Source organism: Leptonychotes weddellii, chromosome 2 (assembly GCF_054177405.1).
Source record: "Leptonychotes weddellii isolate Sample4059 chromosome 2, ASM5417740v2, whole genome shotgun sequence".
NCBI classification, from domain to species: Eukaryota; Metazoa; Chordata; class Mammalia; order Carnivora; family Phocidae; genus Leptonychotes; species Leptonychotes weddellii.
In genome coordinates, this window is record NC_138370.1 from 21,542,168 (window position 1) to 21,562,888 (window position 20,721).

Genomic DNA, 20,721 nt, shown 5'->3' on the forward strand with positions numbered 1-20,721 from the left:
GAAAAGAACAAAAGCATAAATAAATATTCCACCGGAAGAAACTTACTCTAGGACAAGGACATCCCACCAAGTAAGGAGGAGGATGCCTGGCTGGCAGAAACTGGCAGGAGGTCAGTACCTGGAGAAAGCAGGCAAACACACGTGGCACTCAGGCTCTGTCTAACCTCTTCTGAGTTTCCAAAAGCATCTCTTTGTCACACAACCTTTTCGGCTTAAATCAGATAAATAGATAATCTAACAACATGAGAAGATCTTTTTTTACTAGAATTTTTTTTTAAGATTTTTATTTATTTGAGAGAGGGAGCAGGAGCAGGGGGGAGGGGCAGAGGGAGAGAGAGAAGCAGACTCCCTGCTGAGCAGGGAGCCCAATGCGGGGCTCGATCCCAGGACCCCGGGATCATAACGTGAGCCGAAGGCAGCCGCTTAACCGACTGAGCCACCCAGGCGCCCCTCACTAGAACTTTGAAAACCAAGTGGTCATTGGCTGAGGGGTTTCCAAAACATCACATTCCTCTTGTAAACCAAAATCAGAAAAGAGAAATCCAGCATTATATCTCTCTAGGCCAACTGCATGAGTGCAACTCAGGCCAGAAAACGCAGTGTCCTTTTGACATTGAACAGGACCAATCAGGCTCCTCACCCTCCCACCCCCCAAAACACCTTTAAAGATAGTAATGCAACTTTACATTTCTTCTGTATAAAATCAAGGGAGATAGGAATTTGATAATTATTCTTATTTTAATGTCCTAAAGTTGAAAAAATTAAAAATCCACTTTTTTACCACTGAAAAAAATAAATGAAATTTTTTCCCCCCAGGAAAACTTTATTTTAATGGGTGTCAAATTTCTCTGAGTTTTTTGCTCAAGTCATTTCTATTAAAAAGTACCAATTTGGGGGCACCTGAGTGGCTCAGTCAGCTAAGCATCTGCCTTCGGCTCAGGTCATAATCTCAGGATCCTGGGATCGAGCCCCACATCGGGCTCCCTGCTCAGGGGGGAATCTACCTCTCCCTCTGCCCCTCCCCCACTGGTGCACACTCTCTCAAATAAATAAATAAAATCTTTAAAAAAAATAGTTTGCGAGGGAACTTGATACTTTAATTGCATGTAAAAGTAAGTAACAAATTGTTTCAATGTCTCTAAAATACAAAATGACCTCTTAAAAATACAAAAAGGCTACCAATAGACTCAAAGGTTTCTGCTGGCTGAAAATACATTTTAATAACCTAGGTACTCAGGGACGCCTGGTTGGCTCAGTCCGTTAAGTGCCTGCCTTTGGCTCAGGTCATGATCCCAGCGTCCTGGGATCGAGCCCCACATTGGGCTCCCTGCTCAGCACGAAGCCTGCTTCTCCCTCTCCCTCTGCTGTTCCCCTTGCTTGTGCGCTCTCTCTCTCTGTCAAATAAATAATAAAATACTAAAAAAATAATAACCTAGGGACTCAAACATATTTTTAAATGTATGCCCTAACTAACGGAACACTCAACATTGTAATTCTGCTCCTACACTGCCTTCTAGTTATTTACTATTTTAGCTCTTCCAAATCTTTCAGAATTGTGATAAATACTATCAAATGATGGCTGTTACAGAAACATCTGAAAGAGGAAAATGTGTTTTTTCCCATCTTCTGTTACTTATTTTTTTTACTGAGATGTATTTAACATATAATATCAGTTTCAGATAAATAACATAAGGATTCAATATCTGTGTACACTGCAAAATGATTGTGATGCTAAATTTAGTTAACATCTGTCACCATCCAGTTACTTCCATGTCTCCTTAATGTCATGAATGTACCTCAATCATCTTTTTTCCACTACCCTGTGCCCTTTGGTACTTGTCAAAGAAATATAATCCTAAATGAAGCAAAAAAGATAAATTAGTACTCTGACCATAAATAAGACAAAAATGCACAATCTCTGTTACAAGAACAACTAATGACTTATTCCTACTCGATATATAAGATAATTTGACATTTTCACCATTTATCTGTTTTTTACACTGAGAAAATCATCTTTTCCTTACAGCCTAGATTGCAAACCAGGTGTGCCTCCTTTGAAAGACAAACAAGCAAAACAAAAGCAAGAGAATGGGCTCTCAGTGTCTACAGCGTGGCACATGCTTGTTGGTGGAATTCATGACTGTTAAAAATAAAAAATAAAGAGCTGAGGTTAGGAAAAAAAATTCTGGCCTTATGTTTACTCCTCAAAGTTCTTGGAATTCCCCTACACAGATCTCTACTTGTGCAATAATCTGGGTCTTTCCCTTTGTCGATAATAACAGATGTATTAATGCTCCATCTTTAGATTATGAATCAGCTGTAGGTAGCTCCTTCACTAAGTGACTCTGTGACTATGTAACTCTTAACCACTTTATTCAATCTAGTAACATAATAAAGAAGTATTTGCTTTCGTGAATAAGGTACAAAGGCAAATATAAAACAAACTAAAGAGTCTACCAAGTCACAGACAATGACACGACACCGGATAATCACTCACAACGGACAGCTCAATTGACTGGTAACTGAATATGGCGGCTTTTTTCAAGCTGGAGAATTAAACTCAGTCTAGATCTAGGGCAACAGGGAGATGTTACCCTTGGAAATACTGGTGTCCAGTTGCTTCCTGGTACTATTACGAGCTGCATTCAGACTAGGACAAAGATCAGAGTGCCCTGCAGTCTTTCATTTCAGCACTGCTCAATGCACCCTGGGGGTGGGGACCAAGGGGAAAAACTGGCCATGATGCTATCACTGGGGCTTGTCCTCAGGTCACTTGGAATGTTGTTAACCATGCCTGCACCCCCAAAATCAGAGTTCTTTAAAGAATGCTCCAGTGTGAGAAATGGACACATTCCCAACTAAAGACTTAGGATATCAATTAACCTAGCTCAGAAAATCCCAGACTACTAGTCCTGGAATTCACCCACTCACCTATAATGGTTTAAAAAAGTGAAACAGAAAAAAGTCTGTTGCAAAACATTCCCCAAAAGAGAAAAAGGAAAACACACACACACACACACAAAACTCTTGTCAACTTCTTGTCCCTTCCATCTCTTAAAAAATATTACCAAAAAGCTCCACTCTCTAACACTTAGCAAAAATCAAACCTTTAGACCTCTATAAAGCACGAAATTGGCAGGAAATACCCAGGAAACTCCCCGGAGAGATTTCAGTAATCCATCCTCCCTGCCTTCCAGTGTGCTGGGTAACCCTGATCCCAGCACTCAGTCATGCATTTCAGACTGAAATTTTTGTCTTTACTAATCCATCATTCACCCTGGTTACAAAACATTCTTCTCTAGAATTTCCTAAGAAAATTGAGCAATAATGTTTACATCATGATTACACTGAATTCAAACAAAAGATGGTGACAATGACATCCCAAGCTGAGAGCACCCCCCAGAGATGTGTCTAAGATGTGCAATAACCCAGTGCTCAGCATGAGGCTCGCGTCAGATGCGACCCATCTTCTGTTCAACCGGCTGAAATTCCTTCCATGAAAGGTAGGCTCAGCTGGAAGAGGGAAAGGAGATCCAAAATCCAAAAGTGGGACTGGAAACCACGTTTGAAGTCTAGGTCTTTTTATTAGGAGAGTACGATACTGGGGACCATTTCATTTTGCTCATGTATTTACTGTCTTTTGCTTATCCCCCCACCTGCCTTGTATTTACCCTGGAAAACTTTCCTGGGGAACCTGTGAGGTTAAGCACATAATCAAATAAATGAAAAACAAGTATCTTCAAAGAATGCATCTTAAACCATTGCCACAGAAGAACCACATCCCTCTCCCCACTCACCTGGGAATGCGTGTGGATTGGGCGACCCTCTCTTAAGGCACTTAGAACAGAGAATGTGCACGGTGTAGTGCAGTCCAGGCCATTCCTGAAGTAGGACATTCAGTTCCTCTACCAAGGGGGTTATGGCTTGCCATGCCGTCCATATATTTGGTAAGGATGCGTGGCTGGCAATGGACAGAGTGTCTGGCTGCAGGACCCCCTTGGCAGGTCTGTAACTGACCACCACGGGAACCTTCCCTCGATATGCAAAGATCTGAAGTTTCCCATCCGACCTGTGCACCACATGGCTGTTGATCTGGACGCTGTAGCGTGCGAACAGGCCGGGTGGAAAGGTAAAGGGGAAACTATATTCGATCTGCAACTGCTCAGCCACGAAAGACTGCCCGGCCAGGTTGGTCCCATTAATCCAGGCCTCTGCATGGGGCACCTCGTTCTGCACGTAGCACGGGAACTTGTACCAAGCCGTGGACCCATTCAAGGGCTTGCCCTTGGGTTTATTGAGGCAGTAACAGAGTCCCATCTTCTCCAGCAGCTCCAGCAACAGCTGCAAGTCCTGCGGGGCCTGGACGTGAGGCTTCAGCAGCAACCGAATGACGTGGGCTGGCAAGAGCCCGTGAAGCAGAAAGCCCTCCACGTAATGATGGAGCTGGGTGGCCCGGAGCAGTTCCTGGCCCGGGGTGGGTGTCGCCATCGCTGGGGCGCTTTCGCCCTCACCCTCGCCCTCGCCGCTGGTCCCTAGGAGCAGCTTGTGCAGCAGCAAGGAAGGATCCCTCTGGAAAAAGACATTGAGGATGTCAATGAGGCGGGTGAGGTTGTGGAAGACGTGCTCCTTGAGGGCGGGGCTGTCCTCAAAGTAGAGCAGCTTGCCGCTCTCGTGCAGGTAAGAAAGGGCACTCTGCAGCCGGTCCTCGGTCAGACCCGCCTGCAGGCCCAGGCGGGCCGAGTCCCACCAGCTGAGCCACAGTCGCTGTGCCTGAGGCGGCTGGAAGTGCAGTTCCTCCAGCACCTGCCAGGATCGAGGCAGTACTCTGTGTAAATTGGGGAAGATCTCCCTGTGCTCCGCTACCGAGAGCAGTTTGTCCCGAAGCCGCTGTAACTGGCGAGGGTCCCTACAGCTAACAGGCAACACCGGGGAGAGGATCTGCAGCCGGTGGTTGAGCAGGTACTGAAAATGGGCCTTGCGCCGCCGAAGGTTCTTGTCTGAAACCCCATAGTAGGCTGCATGGGGGCTGGCGGAGCGCAGCTCAAAGTCCCGGGCCAGTGCCTCGTCCACCACCCGGGCCAACCGGCTCAGCCCCTCTGCGTCATGCTTCTCCTGCAGGGCGATCTGGCGGTGGATGTCCAGGCACTTCTCCTCCAGCTCCCGCTCCCCACACAGGTCTGCGTGCGTGCCCACGATGCACACCACGGCATGGGGCACGCGGGCCCCCACCCGATGCAAGAAGGAGCCCACGGTGGTGGGAAAGCGGGCTGGCTCATAGGTGGCCAGGTTCACCACCAGCACGTAGAGGGCTCCTGGGGAGAGGAAGAAGGGCTGGATCACCTCGTAACTCTCATCACCAGCTAAATCATACACGATGAACCGCAGTCCCCGGGAAGCATCAGCCGTCCAGCTGGTCACCTCGATGCCTTTGCTCACAGGAGGAGCGGAAGGGGGGTAGCTCTTTTCCTTGTCCCCTCCTCCCTGGTGTCCCTCCACTCTCTCCTCAGTGAGGCAGTGACGGAGCAAGGTCTTCCCAGCAGCCTTGTGGCCCATCAGGAGCAGCTTGAGGCGGGGCTGCACGGCAGGCTGGGAATGGGCCAACTCCTTCTGGTAGGCAGCGATGTAGGGGATCCCCTTCATGCAGACCTCGTAGGGGGGCTGGATCAGCGGGTTGTCCTTGATCTTCCACAGGCCCACCCTGGAGAGCTGGCCAAAGTTGTCGGGCAGCACGGCGATCTGGTTCCCTTGCAGCACCAGCTCCTCCAGGCCGGTCAGCTCCACGATGGAGTCGGGCAGGTAGCGGATCCGGTTGTTATCCAGCCAGAGGGTGAGCAGCCGGCCCAGGCCCGAGATCAGGGATGGCACCGAGGTGAGCTGGTTGCGACTAAGGTAGAGCTCCTCCAGACCAGCCAGGGGCAGCAGCGCGGCAGGGAACTCCTCAAACAGGTTGGAGGAGAGGTTGAGCATTTTCAGTCGCTGCAGGCGGCTGAACTGGGCGGGCAGCGCCTGCAGCCCGTTGTTGTCTAGCATGAGGCTCTCGAGGCTGGCCAGCTCGCAGAAGCCACTGGGCAGGGTGCCAAGCTCGGCGCCACTCAGCCAGAGGATCTTGACGGCGCGCAGGGCACTGATATCCTCAGGCAGGCCCCGCAGCCGGTTGCCGGACACGTCCAACTCCTCCAGGGCCGCCAGCTGCAGCAGCTGCCGGGGAAAAGCAGTGAGCCGGTTGTGGTCCACGTCGAGCGTGCGCAGGCGGAAGAGGCAGGAGAGGGAGTCGGGCAGGTGTGCCAGCCGGTTAAAGCTGACATCCAGCTCCTCCAGGTGGGCCAGGGCACCCAGCTGGGCGGGCAGGGCGGGCAGCTGGTTGTGGCTGAGGTTGAGCTTGCGCAGCTCCCGCAGGGCACTCACCACCTCCGCGCCCAGGGCGGTCAGCCGGTTGTGGCTCACGTCCAGCTCGGTGAGGTGCTGGCCCAACTCGGCCACGGCCGGGGGCAGCCGGGCGAAGCGGTTCCTGCGCAGGACCAGGACGCGCAGGCTGCCCAGCGCCGAGCCCAGCCCGTCGGGCACCTCCTCCAGGCCGTTGTTCCCCAGGTTCAGCACCTCAATGTCCCCGATGTTGGCCGGCAGCACGAGCTGGGGGGCTGCGGGGCAGTCGAGCTGCTCGGCGCCCGCCCCCGGGCAGCCCCCGGCCGCGCTGAGCGTGAGCTGGCGCAGGTTGGTCCGCAGCTTCCTGGCGCGCAGGGCGGCGTCCCGCCACAGCCTCACCGTCTTCAGGTGCCCACTGTCTTTCCCAGCCATGGCGGGGCCCCGGGCCGACACCCACACGCGGGCGCCCGCAGCTACATGCCGCGCTGCGCCCGCGCGGGCGCCAGTCTCCCGGGCCCTCTCGCTCCTGCCTTCCCACCAGCCCTCGGCGACCGGCGGCCGAGGCTCCTAGCGCAGCCAGCGGCCGGGCGCCCGCAGCTGGGGGGCGGCGGCGACGCGAGCAGCTCCGGGGGGCGCCGGGCGCGCGGCGCGGGGGGAGGCGGCGGCGGCGGCGGCCGGCGGGCAGTGCAGCTCGCATTCTCCTTGCTCCCCGGCCATGGGCGCGCCGGGGCGGCAGGGCCGCCGCCCGCCGCGCCGCGGAGGATGCCTGCTGCTCCTCCTCCCGCTCTGCCCGCCTCGCGGCGGCGCCTCGGTGCCCACTCCGGCCCCGCTACCCCCGCCGCCGCGACCCCGCGGCCGGCACCGTCGTCGCCTCCGTGAGCCCCTGGAGGAGGGCGGCGCGCGGCTCGGCGGCCGGCATGTTGTGGGCGCAGGGCCGGGGGCGCAGCCGGGAGGGGGGGGTGGGGGGCGGGCGGCGGCGGCGCCTCCTTGTCTCCGCTTCCCCGGGCTCGGGCGGGAGCGCGAGCGCCGCGTCCCCGGCACTGGGAGGGCGCGATCGGGAAGCGGCAGCGCCGCCCGGCGAAGCGGCCCCCACGTGACCGGCGGAGGCGCCGCGTGTTCCCGGCACCGCCCCAGGGGCGGGAGCCGCTGGCGAGCGCCGGCCGCGGGGCTGAGGGCACCCCGGGCGGGTGCGGGCCCGGACCGTGCCGTGCGCTTGGCGGGACGCGCGCGGGGAGCCCGGCGCCGGCTACGCCGCGGAGCTTCGGCGTTGTCCCGCTGGGGTGCGCCTGCTTCTGGCTCTTTGTTGGCCCTCCGCCCCTGAGGGTTTCTTTCTCTTCCCTCCTGTGTCGGAGCCGCTGGCTTCCCTCACTCATTCTTTACAGCCCTTCTCGTTCCACGGGCCCTACGTCCACGCCGTAATGGAACGGGCAGAATTCAGGGGCGTGGGTTTCATTGTAGGAGCTTAGAACGAGAGTGTGACTAAACAAAAGAAGGACTAGAGCAGGCAACCATTCATTCATTTGGTAAATATTTACTGAGGCTCTATTTTGTGCCAGACCGACTGAGACCGACGTCCTCAGCTCCGCTGGGGAAGGCTTTGAGCAGGCTTCGGGCCGGCTTCGCTGTGGGGGTTGGGGCTGGGGGGCTCGCAGTGCCAGGGCTTTTGATGTGGGGTAGCCCATTTATCCTCACAGCAACGCCGTGAAACAAATCCCATATCCCCATTGTACAGTTCTTTTGCTGTTAGTTCAAGAAAATGATGCTCAATTTTAAGGTTTATTTTTCCTCTGTGAGGACGTTTCCTTCAGATCACATCTACACTAAATAAATAATTTCTTCAGAATTTACCAGAACCCGGAAACCTATTAGGTGTCTGGATGTCGCCTCCATCACTGCTTCTAAACTGGTTAATGCTGAAGCAAACAGTTTTCAGAGACGCAAGACTAAATGTGATTGGTTAACTGCACCACCGAGCACACTGTTGCTTTCCCTTCACGTGAGCTTGTTGTCATTCGGGGACCCATATTTGGTGCGGTTATTTCAGTAGGAGTAGTTTGTCTCTTCAAAGAGAGCTGCCGGACATCTCCGTCTGGAAATCTGCCCCAGGGATGGTTATCCAGCCTTGGTCCCACACCTTGTAACTGGAGGATGCTCCTGGGGCCAGGCTGGTCCCAGAAGCTCCCACACCACAGGTGAAATGTGGGTAGTGAACAAGGAGAGCTGAGCTGGGTCCTGAAGGAACTTCTTGGGAGATCAAATTGCTCAAGGATTCCCCCAGCCTCCCACCCCCATTCACACCAGGCCCTGCAGAAGTTAGGGATGGCCCCTCACGTCAGGGTTTTCCTAAAAGCAAAGGGCAAATCATCTCAGTCTGGAGTAGAGGGATTCTGATTATTCAAAATTTTCTTGCCTTCGATGTTTAATGTCATGGACCTAATCTATAAACTTTGCAAATCTTTTCATTGACCCTATTTTTCTTACTCTGAGGTTGTTTTCATTTTGGGGGCTGCCATGATTATAATAACATTCCATGCAGATGGGCTTCCTCCCAGAGTGCAGACTCTGCTTGGGCACCAGTCCTTTCAGTCATTTTGGGGAATGGGAGAGCACACTTGAGGAGGCTGGGTCTTAAGCAAGGCCTTAAAGAGGTGGCTTGCTAGAGGAGAGGATCCTGGGCACTCAAGCAAGAGTCTTCTACTTAAATGTCTGTCAGTAATAGTCTAAATGGCCCTGGGGGCAGTGGTACCCCTCTCTTCCCCCCTGCTAAGCCTAGCAACTAGCTAAGCTCCAAGTAAGCTCTGGTTTCTTTCACTGTGTCTTCAACAAACTCAATTTTCCTCCATCTTTTTTTTTTTTTTTAAGATTTTATTTATTTACTTGACAGAGAGAGACACAGTGAGAGAGGGAACACAAGCAAGGGGAGTGGGAGAGGGAGAAGCAGGCTTCCCGCGGAGCAGGGAGCCCCATGCGGGGCAGGGGGGGGAAGGGGGGCGGGGCTTAATCCCAGGACCCTGGGACCATGACCTGAGCCAAAGGCAGACGCCTAACGACTGAGCCACCCAGGCGCCCCTCCTCCAGCTTGACGGATTTTTCTCTTGACCTTGTTAACCCCCTAGCTATTGTCTCACTGCTTTACTTCTTTGCCCTGTCAAATATCTTACATAAGTGGTCTGGGGCCAGTGGTCAGGTTCCTCTCCACTGGTTCCCTCCTTGGGCCCGGTAATCTGGCTTGCATCCCCACCGTGCCAACAGCATTGCTCCCTAAAGGGGAATTTACCCTTTCTCCTTCCTTGACCTCCCATTGTGAAAAACGGTAAGCAACTCCCTTAGGAAACTTTCTCCCTTCTTGGCCCATAGGATATTTGGTGTCACGTTAAGTTTGGGGTTTTCAAAAAGAGCCTTATAAAGGCTAATTATTTCCTAGTAGGAATCAAGTTTGCAATTAGAGTAAGTGCTATGAAATGACCCACTATGACAAGTACTTGGACAAACCTGCTAGGACTTGCTGAGATACGGATAGCTTCTTATGAAAATATTTAGTCATTATGCTCTTCCTGTTTGTATTTATATGATTCTATTTATATTAAAAATGCTTAATTTGGAAAATCATCTAAGTACCCTTTTCCACTGAATTTTAGTTTTATCGACCACAGCTTAATCAAGTATTTTAGGATAACCAAATGTCCCAGTGTGCCCAAGCCTGAGGGGGTTTCCCAGGGTAGGAGACATTCTGCACCTAAATCCAAGGCAATCCTAAGAAGCCAGCACAATTAATTAACTTACTTGGTCTTTCAAAAGAGCCCTTTTTCTTGCTTTCTTTTTACCTTTCAGGAGTTCAAAAAGTACAGCTTCCCAGAAATGCAGCATTTTCCTTGCTTCAGCTGCTTTAGATTTTCAAAATAGTTCTGATTTACTTAGTAAATAAATGCTTATTGACTTATCAGCGAGGACAGTCATGAGCTTGAGGTTCTAACTAACTTTGGAAACTACCTGTCTAGTCTTGAAAGGTAATTTGGCTATCCCTTAAGCCTTCAGCGCAAATGAGACCTAGAGAAGTGGGTTACAGCATTTACTTAGTTCTCTCCCTGAAGTCTGGAGAGGCCGTTATATGCTGCCTTTATCATGAAAAGAGGGAAGGGCTTCCCACATTCTCCGTTCTTATAATTTTAGATCCAGCTAATGTTTGGCTTTAAAAAACCAATAACAGCAAAAATGCTCCTTTGTGCCTGGATAAAGGTAAGTAAGAGAAAAATCTCACCTCCACGATTTTAATCAAGCCATATTCTTCTTCGCTTGATTTTGTTGGAGATAGAAGTGGAGGAAATCAAGGGAAGAACAGAAAGAGGCAAAGTAGGTTTTAGGCTTGTCCTGAAGAAGAGGATTAGAAATAAACCTTGAGGGGCTCCTGGGTGGCTCAGATGGTTAAGCATCTGCCTTCGGCTCAGGTCATGATCCCAGGATCCTGGGATCAAGCCCCACATCGGGCTCCCTGCTCAGTGGGGAGCCTGCTTCTCCCCCTCCCTCTACTTCTCCCCCTGCTCATGTTCTCTCTCTCTCTGTATCTCTGTGTCTCGAATGAATAAGTAAAAGAAAGAAAGAAAGAAAGAAAGAAAGAAAGGAAGGAAGGAACCTTGAGAATTGACATAGGAGAGTTTAGCCACAAAAGATCTTGGAAGTCATGCCATCTCTTTGCTACGGGGCATGACTAACCAAGATATCAAAGAATAATCACCCGTATCAGTAGCTAATGTGTATTAAAGGTTGTCTATGTGCTCAGGCACTGTGCCATAAGCTTTTCATGCAGGCTCTCATTTGATCTTCACAATAGCCTTGAACGGTGGGTTCCATTTTTCTCCTCGTTTTACAGATGGAGAAAAATGAAGACAGAACTATTGAGTGGTGCAATCCAGACTCCAAGGAAGGCAGAGTCCAAAACTCATGTTTTAATCACTGTGCTATTTCTTGGGAAGGGAATGGGTCTTGTTCACTGTCAGCAGACTGTGTATTTTAAGCTATAGAGAAGTGGTACCAGCTGGAGAAATTGAACTTTGCTCTTACAATATTGAAGAATGTCATATTGGAATACCGAATGCTTGAAACAAACAGTATCTCCAAACTACAAGAAATGGGTTTAACATCTGTTGTTAAATGTTACAGCAGGAAACAGAATTTCTCTGCCATTTGTAGGTAAGTTGTGTTTGATTTGTTTGTCTATTTGGAGAGAAAGGATTTAATACAAGTGTCCATAAAAACCTATACTTCAAATAGAAGGCATTTCAGAGTCTGTCTTTTGGGAAGAACATTAAGCAAAAAAAAAAAAAAAAAGTAAAAAAATGAAATTGTCAAGCTAAGATTAGGTACAAAGAATCTGACATCCTTTGTCTTTTGTTTAGGGGGAAAAAACCCCCCAAAATTGAAGTTTTCCTTATCCACTTTAGACTCACCATCTGATCTGAATGCAAGCCAGTTTATATCAGCATTGGCTAAGAAGGCTGAGTGGTCACTTAACTACCAACAGAGCATAAAAAATGTGTTCAAGACCCTGACTCCCCCAGAGAGCAAAGGCAAAATTGTACCAATATGTCTGTTGTTTTTTCTTTCCCCTGCACTACAGAAAACAAATTTATCTTGGAATGGGCAGCATTCAATTTAACATTGGCTCTCTTTGTGTTTCCAGGTCAAGCGGGAACACATATGCTCCCTACTGAGGAAAATAAACTGCAATGTATTTTTAGCATCCGTTGGAAGTACTTTCAGCTGAAGAGATTCTGCAGGATCCAGACAATTTCACTGAAGGCCAAAGGATTGGCCACAATGTCACCTAGAAGTCTAGAACTTGCCCTGGGGGTCTGTAAGTAGCAGTGCCTCTGAACCCCTCACCCCACCCCCCATCATTCTCAATGCCAATCCTGTTGCAAACATCCTCTTTCAGAGAAAAAGAAGGAAAATCATTCCAGAAAAAGATAAATGGAAAACATCTGTGAAATAGTCATGACAAATGGTGCTTAACTATAGCACACTTGGCCCTTTGAGATGAAGCATGTCCAGGAGGAGGGAATAGGGAGCATGTGGAGCAGAGAGGATGTCCCCCACCCTTTTTGTGCCTAATGCTGAAGGTTAGCCATGAACGGGGAGCTGCTATATGGTGCATCTTTGTGAAAGGTGCCTCTGGGTGCCTTTGTGAATGGTAGAACAAGGCAGCACTCCCGCAGACCTAGCAGCTCCCTGGCGTGCTGAGTGACAGATGGTTTCAGCTTCTGGGCCCTCCCTCCAAGGGTGGTGTGTGCAGCCTTGGCAGTGGAGTTTCAGTTACTAGGCTGAAATGCAAGAAGTTTCCTCATGGGATTTGGCAACAGTGAGACAAATGGTTTGAGACTTTGCCTCTGTCTGCATAGTTTTGAAAAATATTTTTCATTTTTTTTAATTTTATTATGTTTTGTTAGTCACCATACAATACATCATCGATTTTTGATGTGGTGATCCACGATCCATTATTTTCGAATATTTTTCATTTTTAAAAGCAAATTTAATTGGGGCATCTGGGTGGCTCAGTCGGTTAAGCATCTGCGTTCAGCTCAGGTCATGATCCCAGGGTCCTGGGATCGAGCCCCTGCTTGGCAAGAGCCTGCTTCTCCCTCTCTCCCCATTCATGCTCTCTTCTTGCTATCTCTGTCTCTCTCTTTCTCAAATAAATAAATAAATAAAATATTAAAATAAATAAAAGCAAATTTAGTTAACTGCTAGCTTTTCAATAAATGACATGGAAATATTGCATCCTCCTTGTGAAACATTCTATTTCTAAAATAAATACAGTCCACGGTGACATCTACAATGACACAGTAGAATACGTATCATAAAGTACAGCATACCATCAAAAATGGGAAGTCTTCCCAAAGAACTATAGTTCTGATTATTATTATAATAAAGCCATGTGTTTATTAAAAAACAGGGAAGCCAAAGTTATCATTTATGTTCTTCCTGAAATTTTATTACTCCTGTAGCAAAAAGGAGTTTCTGTTTCCTCTTCCAAAATACAGAACAATAAAACCCGATTCCCTACCTACCCTACCTCATCCTATGAAATGGTGAAATGTCTTGGAATAATGCTATGTAAATATAAGGAACTATGGTGTGTTGAAATATAAGCAGTTGGTCATGGCTTCGTTATTCACCCAACAAATATTTCCATAAGGCTCTGTGCAGGGTGCCTGAATACAAGATAACCTAAGAAGACTTCTGTCTCTCTTGTCTTCATCAAGGTGGACAAATAAAGTATTGTCTACTGTTGATTAAGACAGTCTTCAAAAGTGTGGTCCTCTGAGAAGTTAAAAAGCTAGTGTCCTTTTCAAAACTCTCAGAGCATATTTGAGGGAAGTCTAGAGGACTCCTAAGTTTTGTTCCTTTGTTCCCAAACTGCAGTGGCTCTTCAGATGTTAAAGAATAATTTGAGGAAGCTTTTCCCTTCCTCTGTAAGATAATACTGTTCCATGGTCTTTGTGGTTCTTGAGTACAATTATATTGACATTTAATTTACATTTTCAAAACTAAGAGTATGAAGTTCATGTGTCAGGAGTTTGGGTTTTGTTCTAGTACAGAATATTAAATTTATTATTCTTTTTTTTACATTGGCTTTCTAAAATAAGCCTTTTAAAAACAAGTTTAACGTGATGTACAAATTAAATAAAAATATGCTTCAAGATTAACTAGAAAAATTAGAGGAGCTTTATCATAGGAGTTTAAGTCTGTAAGGGAGGAAAAATAATTTTCCCTATAATATTTTGAGTTTTTGGCTGAGGTCTCTAATAAAAGACAGACTGACAGGAGAAAAACTAACAGAAGTTTATTAATGTATATATATAAATGGGAGATACCCAGGGGAAAACGAGTAACTCAAAAGGGTGGCTTAGAACTATGGCTTATAAAGCATCTTCAGCTGAAGACAAAGAAAGAGGTGGGGGAAGGCCAGTGAGGGGCAGCGGGATTGATAATGCACATTTAAATCAGCGCTTTCTCTATTGATGAGGGTCTAAAGTTGTCCTCAGGGATTAACCTTTATCCTGCCTGGTAGAGAGGGATACCTTTGTAAATATATGTCTTGCTTTTTAGGCAAATGGGGGAAGATACAAGCTTTTCTTGTATCTGCTTCTCAGTTGCCTTCAGCTCAAAATAATTCTTGTGCTGAAGTGGCATATTCTGCTCCCCTTCAGGACTGAGAGTAAGAAAGTCAGTCTTTTTATGGGCCCAGATGTTAAACTGGAAACCATGAGCAGCTATCCCTAGACTATCGGAGGGACTCGGGAGGAGAAGAAAGCCAGTCCACCAAGAAAGAAAAAGGCTGATGTGAAACGATAGCAGATATAAGAGAGAACATAAAATTTCTTGAATTTCCAACATTTTGGTTTCTTGCCTGGTATTCATGAGTCTTAGCTACATTCCCTGCCCTAAAGGCTTATAATAAATCCCCTGCTTTTGCTAGAGCACCTTCAATTGGTTTCTCTTTGAAACCAACAGAATCTTAGCCTAGAAATTTGTATCTGGAAGTGAGTTGGCAAGTTACAGACCACTGAAGGAAATAGTCACGTCAAAGCAGAAGGGGTGAGAAGTGAATAGTCCTGGAAACAAAGGAGAATATGTTAAAGTGTGTTCAGTTCTTGCAGCCTTTCAAGGAAGTGCTATGAGAGCAAGAAGGAGATAGGCTTTGGGCCAGGGCTGCTGGAGAAAAGCAGAGTTAGAATACAGTTGTGAACCAGAAGGCCTTCTGACTGTAGCCAGCCATCTCAGACTGCTCAGTCAGTCTGAACAGCATTTACAAAGACAACGTATGGATCAGTACAACCGGATTCTGGGTTAGGACTGCTTTTGAAACTAAAATTGGGGGGCGCCTGGGTGGCTCAGTCATTAAGTGTCTGCCTTCGGCTCGGGTCATGGTCCCAGGGTCCTGGGATCGAGCCCCGCATCAGGCTCCCTGCTCAGTGGGAAGGCTGCTTCTCTCCCTCTCCCACTCCCCCTGCTTGTGTTCCCTCTCTCGCTGTGTCTCTCTCTGTCAAATAAATAAATAAAATCTTTAAAAAAATAAAAAAAAATAAACTAAAATTGGTGGGTTGATCGAGAAAATGTACAATCTCAGCAATTAGAATGGAAATATCCATGAGAAACCAGAGGTGCTGAAGACTTCCAAAACTTTAGCTGTAACTCCCCAAACGCTCCGTGTGTCCCCTCCATTCATCCTCTCAGATAAATACAATGAGGGCTGTCCCCACTGTAAAGTAGTTCAGCTCAAATAAATCTGCAGATATGGGTGCCATTTCATGACACATTAGAGGAAAAAAGTGCCATCATAAGCTAAAGAAAATGAAATACAGGAAATATTTCCAATACATATAACGATTAAGTTATATATATATATATTTTTAAAGATTTTATTTATTTATTTGAGAGAGCGAATGAGAGACAGAGAGCATGAGAGGGAGGAGGGTCAAAAGGAGAAGCAGACTCCCTGCTGAGCAGGGAGCCCGATGCGGAACTCGATCCCGGGACTCCAGGATCATGACCTGAGCCGAAGGCAGTCGCTTAACCAACTGAGCCACCCAGGCGCCCTTAAGTTATATTTTAAAAGAAAGTCATGCAGAGGCGCCTGGGTGGCTCAGTCCGTTAGGCATCTGACTTTGGCTCAGGTCATGATCTCAGGGTCCTGGGATCAGCCCAGCAGACTCCCGGTTCAGACTCTGCTCCTCCCTACCCCCCACCCCACGCTGTCTCTCAAATAAATAAATAAAATCTTTGAAAAAAATAAAATAAAAAATAAAAATAAAAGAAAGTCATGCAAAAAAGTACATATATTTTGTTCAAGCGATCAGAAAAAGCACTTGTTGGATTTATGTTATATTTCCACATTTCAATTTATGATTTGTTTGAGAGCAAAGATGTTCATAAAGAAATCCCTCTCTGATCTGGAATATCAATCCAAGCTTCCTTCTTGGCCTTAACACAACCATGATCCAACATGTGCAGTTTCTCCAAGTTAATTGCATGAGACTCTTAGAACTGGGCATTTTTAAATACTTTCCAGCAGTATCAGGAATAGGGTTGCCTAGTATTATAATACAATACATGTCCAGAACTCTCACTTCCAGCTACAGAAAAATATCTGAAGCACATGAAGCTCTGAAAATGCTGCCTTTGCTTAGCTTTAATCCTGGTAAAGAGAGTTTTCTGCCTCACCCCCCTCGTCTGACACCACATTCTCTAGCCCCTCCTCCTTGTTCTACAGACAAGTGGGCAAATATGTAAAGGTGCAAGGTCAACAGCAGGTAAGGAAGCCAAGAGTCTCAAAGCATGAATTCAGCATGAGAGAAAGAGAGTCTGGGCTAGTGACCCGTATCAGATTTGCCTTCGGCCAGCATTTCAACAGAGGACAGTGCCTAATGTCCAAGGTAATGCAAATATGCTACCTGAAGACCCCACATGTGAGAATCTGAGGCACTGTCAGAGGCTAGCTTGGGACATTTAGGCCAATGGGGCTTCTCCTATCAATTGCATAAGTTTAGATGAACTCTTGCTTAGACATTTCATAACCAAGTGATAGCAAAAATCGCTTTGTAACTAGAGTGAACTCTCTACCCTACCTCACTCTGTAGCTGTGGGTGGGCCACATAGCCAAAATTACTCTCAACTCCATTAACCGTAAAAAGAAGGAGTTGAATTACTAAGATGCTTAATTAAGGTATCAGACAGTCTAGGAACATATGAAATTATAAGCCAAATTATATGCATTTTTTTTTGAGAGAGAAGATGCATATTTTTTTCAGATTCTCAATTCATGAATCCAAAGCGATTATGGCCCCCTGAGTTATATAACCTTTAAATTCCATTTAATATTAATATTCTATGATACTCCATTTATGCATATTTTGGATAGCACTTTTACTTAGTGGTATTAAAGAACTAACTAGTGATTAGAGAACTGTATTTTATAGTATGTTCAGTTTACTCACACTTCAAGTTGGTGAATATTATTATGTCTTCCAACTATCATATTGGAATGTGAAGTTTTATTTTTTATTATTTCCTCTCTCATGTACATGGAGTTTTGCTACAGGAGAGGTTTGTTTATGTACACAGAGCTTCAAAATGCTAAAAACTTATTAAAATAGTTAACCAATTATATTTCACATAAATGATGGAAACTTTACAATTATGTGAAATTGGACACAATTTGCTAATTTAGTTTGACCAATTAAAATATTTTAAAATTAATATATATTAAGAGCAATTTTACATCGTATTATCTCTATATAATCCTGATGCTAAACTTAATATAATATTTTTAAACAATAGGTTGGAAAAAAGTTGGGAGAAGTCATAGAACTGTATTTCTAAGACCCTAAGCCCACCAATATATAGTTAACCTTAATGAATTCCGATCTTTAGATTTTCATTTCCTGCTTGACATCAATAATGCAAAATACCTATTCACATCGGTCTCCCTGACGTTCCCTATTCTTTCAAGAGCCCACACTGGAAGTGACTTGATGGTGATGCAGGTACATGGCATCTTGTTGCTCCGCAAGCCAACTTGCAGATGTATTGGGAAATTCTGTCTGGGATTGAACACGGGCTGTGTCTTTGCCAGGGGTGCTGAATCAACACGCCAGGGCACAGTTCTCTTTCCCGACCCACCAAACTGGGCAGACAGAGCCAGCCTTGCTGGTTCTGGACTCTCTGCAATGCTGTCTCATCATGTGACAGATATCACACCCACCAAACAAAAAAGCAGCTGGCTTCACAAACTGTGGAGAGCGGTTTGTTTTTATTTTCGAAGTAGTTAACTTCAGATTGTCTGAACTCCTATGAAGGTCTTAAAAAAAGGATTTTATTTATTTATTTATTTTAAAGATTTATTTATTTATTTATTTGAGAGAGAGAATGAGATAGAGAGAGCATGAGGGGGGGAGGGTCAGAGGGAGAAGCAGACTCCCCGCTGAGCAGGGAGCCTGATGCGGGACTCGATCCCGGGACTCCAGGATCATGACCTGAGCCGAAGGCAGTTGCTTAACCAACTGAGCCACCCAGGCGCCCGATTTTATTTATTTATTTGACAAAGAGAGAAAGACAGCACAAGCAGGGGGAGTGGCAGGCAGAGGGAGAGGGAGAAGCAGGCTTCCCGCCGAGCAGGGAGCCCGATGTGGGGCTCCATCCCAGGACCCTGGGATCATGACCTGAGCCGAAGGCAGACGCCCAACCCACTGAGCCACCCAGGTGCCCCTCCTATGAAGGTCTTATAAAGGTTTAAATTCTGTCATTTGATTCTTAGATTCCTTGTCTCTTTGGATTTCGAAAAATATCACTACCACATGTTTTTTGTGCAGCGCTGTCCCTAAAGAATTTAGTGAATTTGCAAATAAAGACCGGAATAAAACAGTTAAGAATTATGAGACAACTGAATACACAAAATGTGGCATATACATACAATGAAATATTCTCCAGCCTTTAAAAAGAAAGGAGATTCTGACACATGCTACAACATGGATGAAGCTTGAAGATATGCTAAGTGAAACAAGCCGGTCACAAAAGACAGATATTGCCTGGTTCTACTTCTAGGAGGTGTCTAGAGTAGTTACGTTCATAGAGACAGGAAGTAGAATGGGGGTTGTCATACTCCTGGGGAAGAACAGGGGGAGGAATTGGGAGTTATTGTTTAATGAGTGTGAAATTTCCTTTTGGGAAAATGAGAAAGTTCTGGAGATGGTTGCACTACAATGTGAATGTGCCACTGAGCTGTCCACTTGAAAATAATTAAAATGGTAAATTTTAGGGCGCCTGGGTGGCTCAGTTGGTTAAGCGACTGCCTTTGGCTCAGGTCATGATCCTGGGGTCCCGGGATCGAGTCCCGCATCGGGCTCCCTGCTCGGCAGGGAGTCTGCTTCTCCCTCTGCCCCTCCTCCCTCTCATGCTCTCTGTCTCTCATTCTCTCTGTCTCAAATAAATGAATAAAATCTTAAAAAAAAAAAAAATTAAAAAAAAAATGGTAAATTTTATGTTTTGTATATTTGAACCCTGACTGCATAAAGGAAGTATTGTTCTTTTTTTTTTAAAGACAACCTTTTTTTTTTTTTAAGATTTTATTTATTTATTTGACAGAGAGAGACTAAATGAGAGAAGGAACACAAGCAGTGGGGAGTGGGAGAGGGAGAAGCAGGCTTCCCACTGAGCAGGGAGCCAGATGCGGGGCTGGATCCTAGGAACCTGGGATCATGACCTGAGCCGAAGGCAGACGCTTAACAACTGAGCCACCCAAGCACCCCTAAAGACAACCTTTTAAAGACATATAATAAAATATTTATAGATAAAATGGTATGACACCTGTCATTTGGGCATAGATGAAACAATTTTGGCCATGCACTGATTAAATTTAAAAAGAGAGAGAGAAAAGAGCAAAACTATAAGCAGGTATTGCTGTTAACCTGCTAAATGAAATAAAAATATAGATTATATTTTTTTACCAAAGTGCATTATCCACTATATTATTTTCTTTACTTTTTGGTTTGCTGTCCATATTTACTATTTTTAAAAACTTTCCTTCCTATTTTGATTGTGAATATCTTAATATGTTTTCCTTTTTCAGTACTATAGTCTGTAAGATATAAACTAGAAAGAATTCACTGTGTTATTTTGAATGATCTTTCAACTTAATCAATAAATCTAGTGATGTGTTTGAGAGCATAGAGAAAATACAAATTATTCCTTTGGAGTCTCATTTCAGTGTCATTACTTTTTAGGAGTCACTTTTTTCTTTGCAACTTTACTAGGCTAAAAATAATTGATGTAGCATCACCATAGAATCTGCCTAAACCCTAACGCAAACTTAATATTAATGTAGTTGAGTTTGCTCATCCAAACTGAGGGTGAACCTACGTATATATTCTCAAAAATATATACTTCCAAAGAACAACATTTGCAGGTTTTAAAAATCTAGAATATAATGGGTACTAATAAATATTTAACTAAGAATGCCCAAGGCTCCCTTTTTGGAATTCCTATGCTGACCTATAAGCCATCACCATCTACTTGGAACAGTAGTCACTTTGATCTTATCTAGGTACTTTGGTCTTATGATGCATGGGTTAATATTAATATATTAATTTAAAATAACCCTCCTCACTCACTCTGACCTAGATACAATAGCCTTTGTATTATTCTTGAAGATCCTGAGCACATTCCACTTATGGTTCCCTCTGTTTAGAAATCTCCTAGAATGAAAGGAAGCAAGGAAGGAAGGAAGGAAGGAAGGGAGGGAGGGAGGGAGGGAGGAAGGAAGGAAGGAAGGAAGGAAGGAAGGAAGGAAGGAAGGAAGGAAGG

At 46.1% G+C, this 20,721-nt stretch overlaps 1 protein-coding gene and 1 long non-coding RNA gene across 4 annotated transcripts in view; one reads left to right on the forward strand and one right to left on the reverse strand.

Moving 5' to 3' along the window:
* The window catches only part of MFHAS1 (multifunctional ROCO family signaling regulator 1), a 96,467-nt gene extending 89,056 nt beyond the window's left edge, over positions 1 to 7,411 (reverse strand). The window contains exon 1 of one of the 3 annotated variants that reach the window (XR_014141230.1): positions 3,798 to 7,410. Coding sequence is in view for 2 of the 3 variants with exons in the window: in XM_006741750.3 (XP_006741813.1) it covers positions 3,798 to 6,795 (2,998 nt within the window). In the remaining variant the exon portion in view is untranslated. Of the gene's footprint in view, positions 1 to 3,797 lie in introns of all 3 variants that reach the window. The other 2 variants (XM_006741750.3, XM_081808440.1) reach the window with 2 other exon arrangements.
* The window catches only part of LOC115943786 (uncharacterized), a 24,090-nt gene continuing 9,548 nt past the window's right edge, over positions 6,180 to 20,721 (forward strand). Inside the window, exons 1-2 of the long non-coding RNA XR_014141231.1 lie at positions 6,180 to 6,318; positions 12,041 to 12,214. This is a non-coding gene — a long non-coding RNA (uncharacterized LOC115943786). The remainder of the gene's footprint in view (positions 6,319 to 12,040; positions 12,215 to 20,721) is intronic.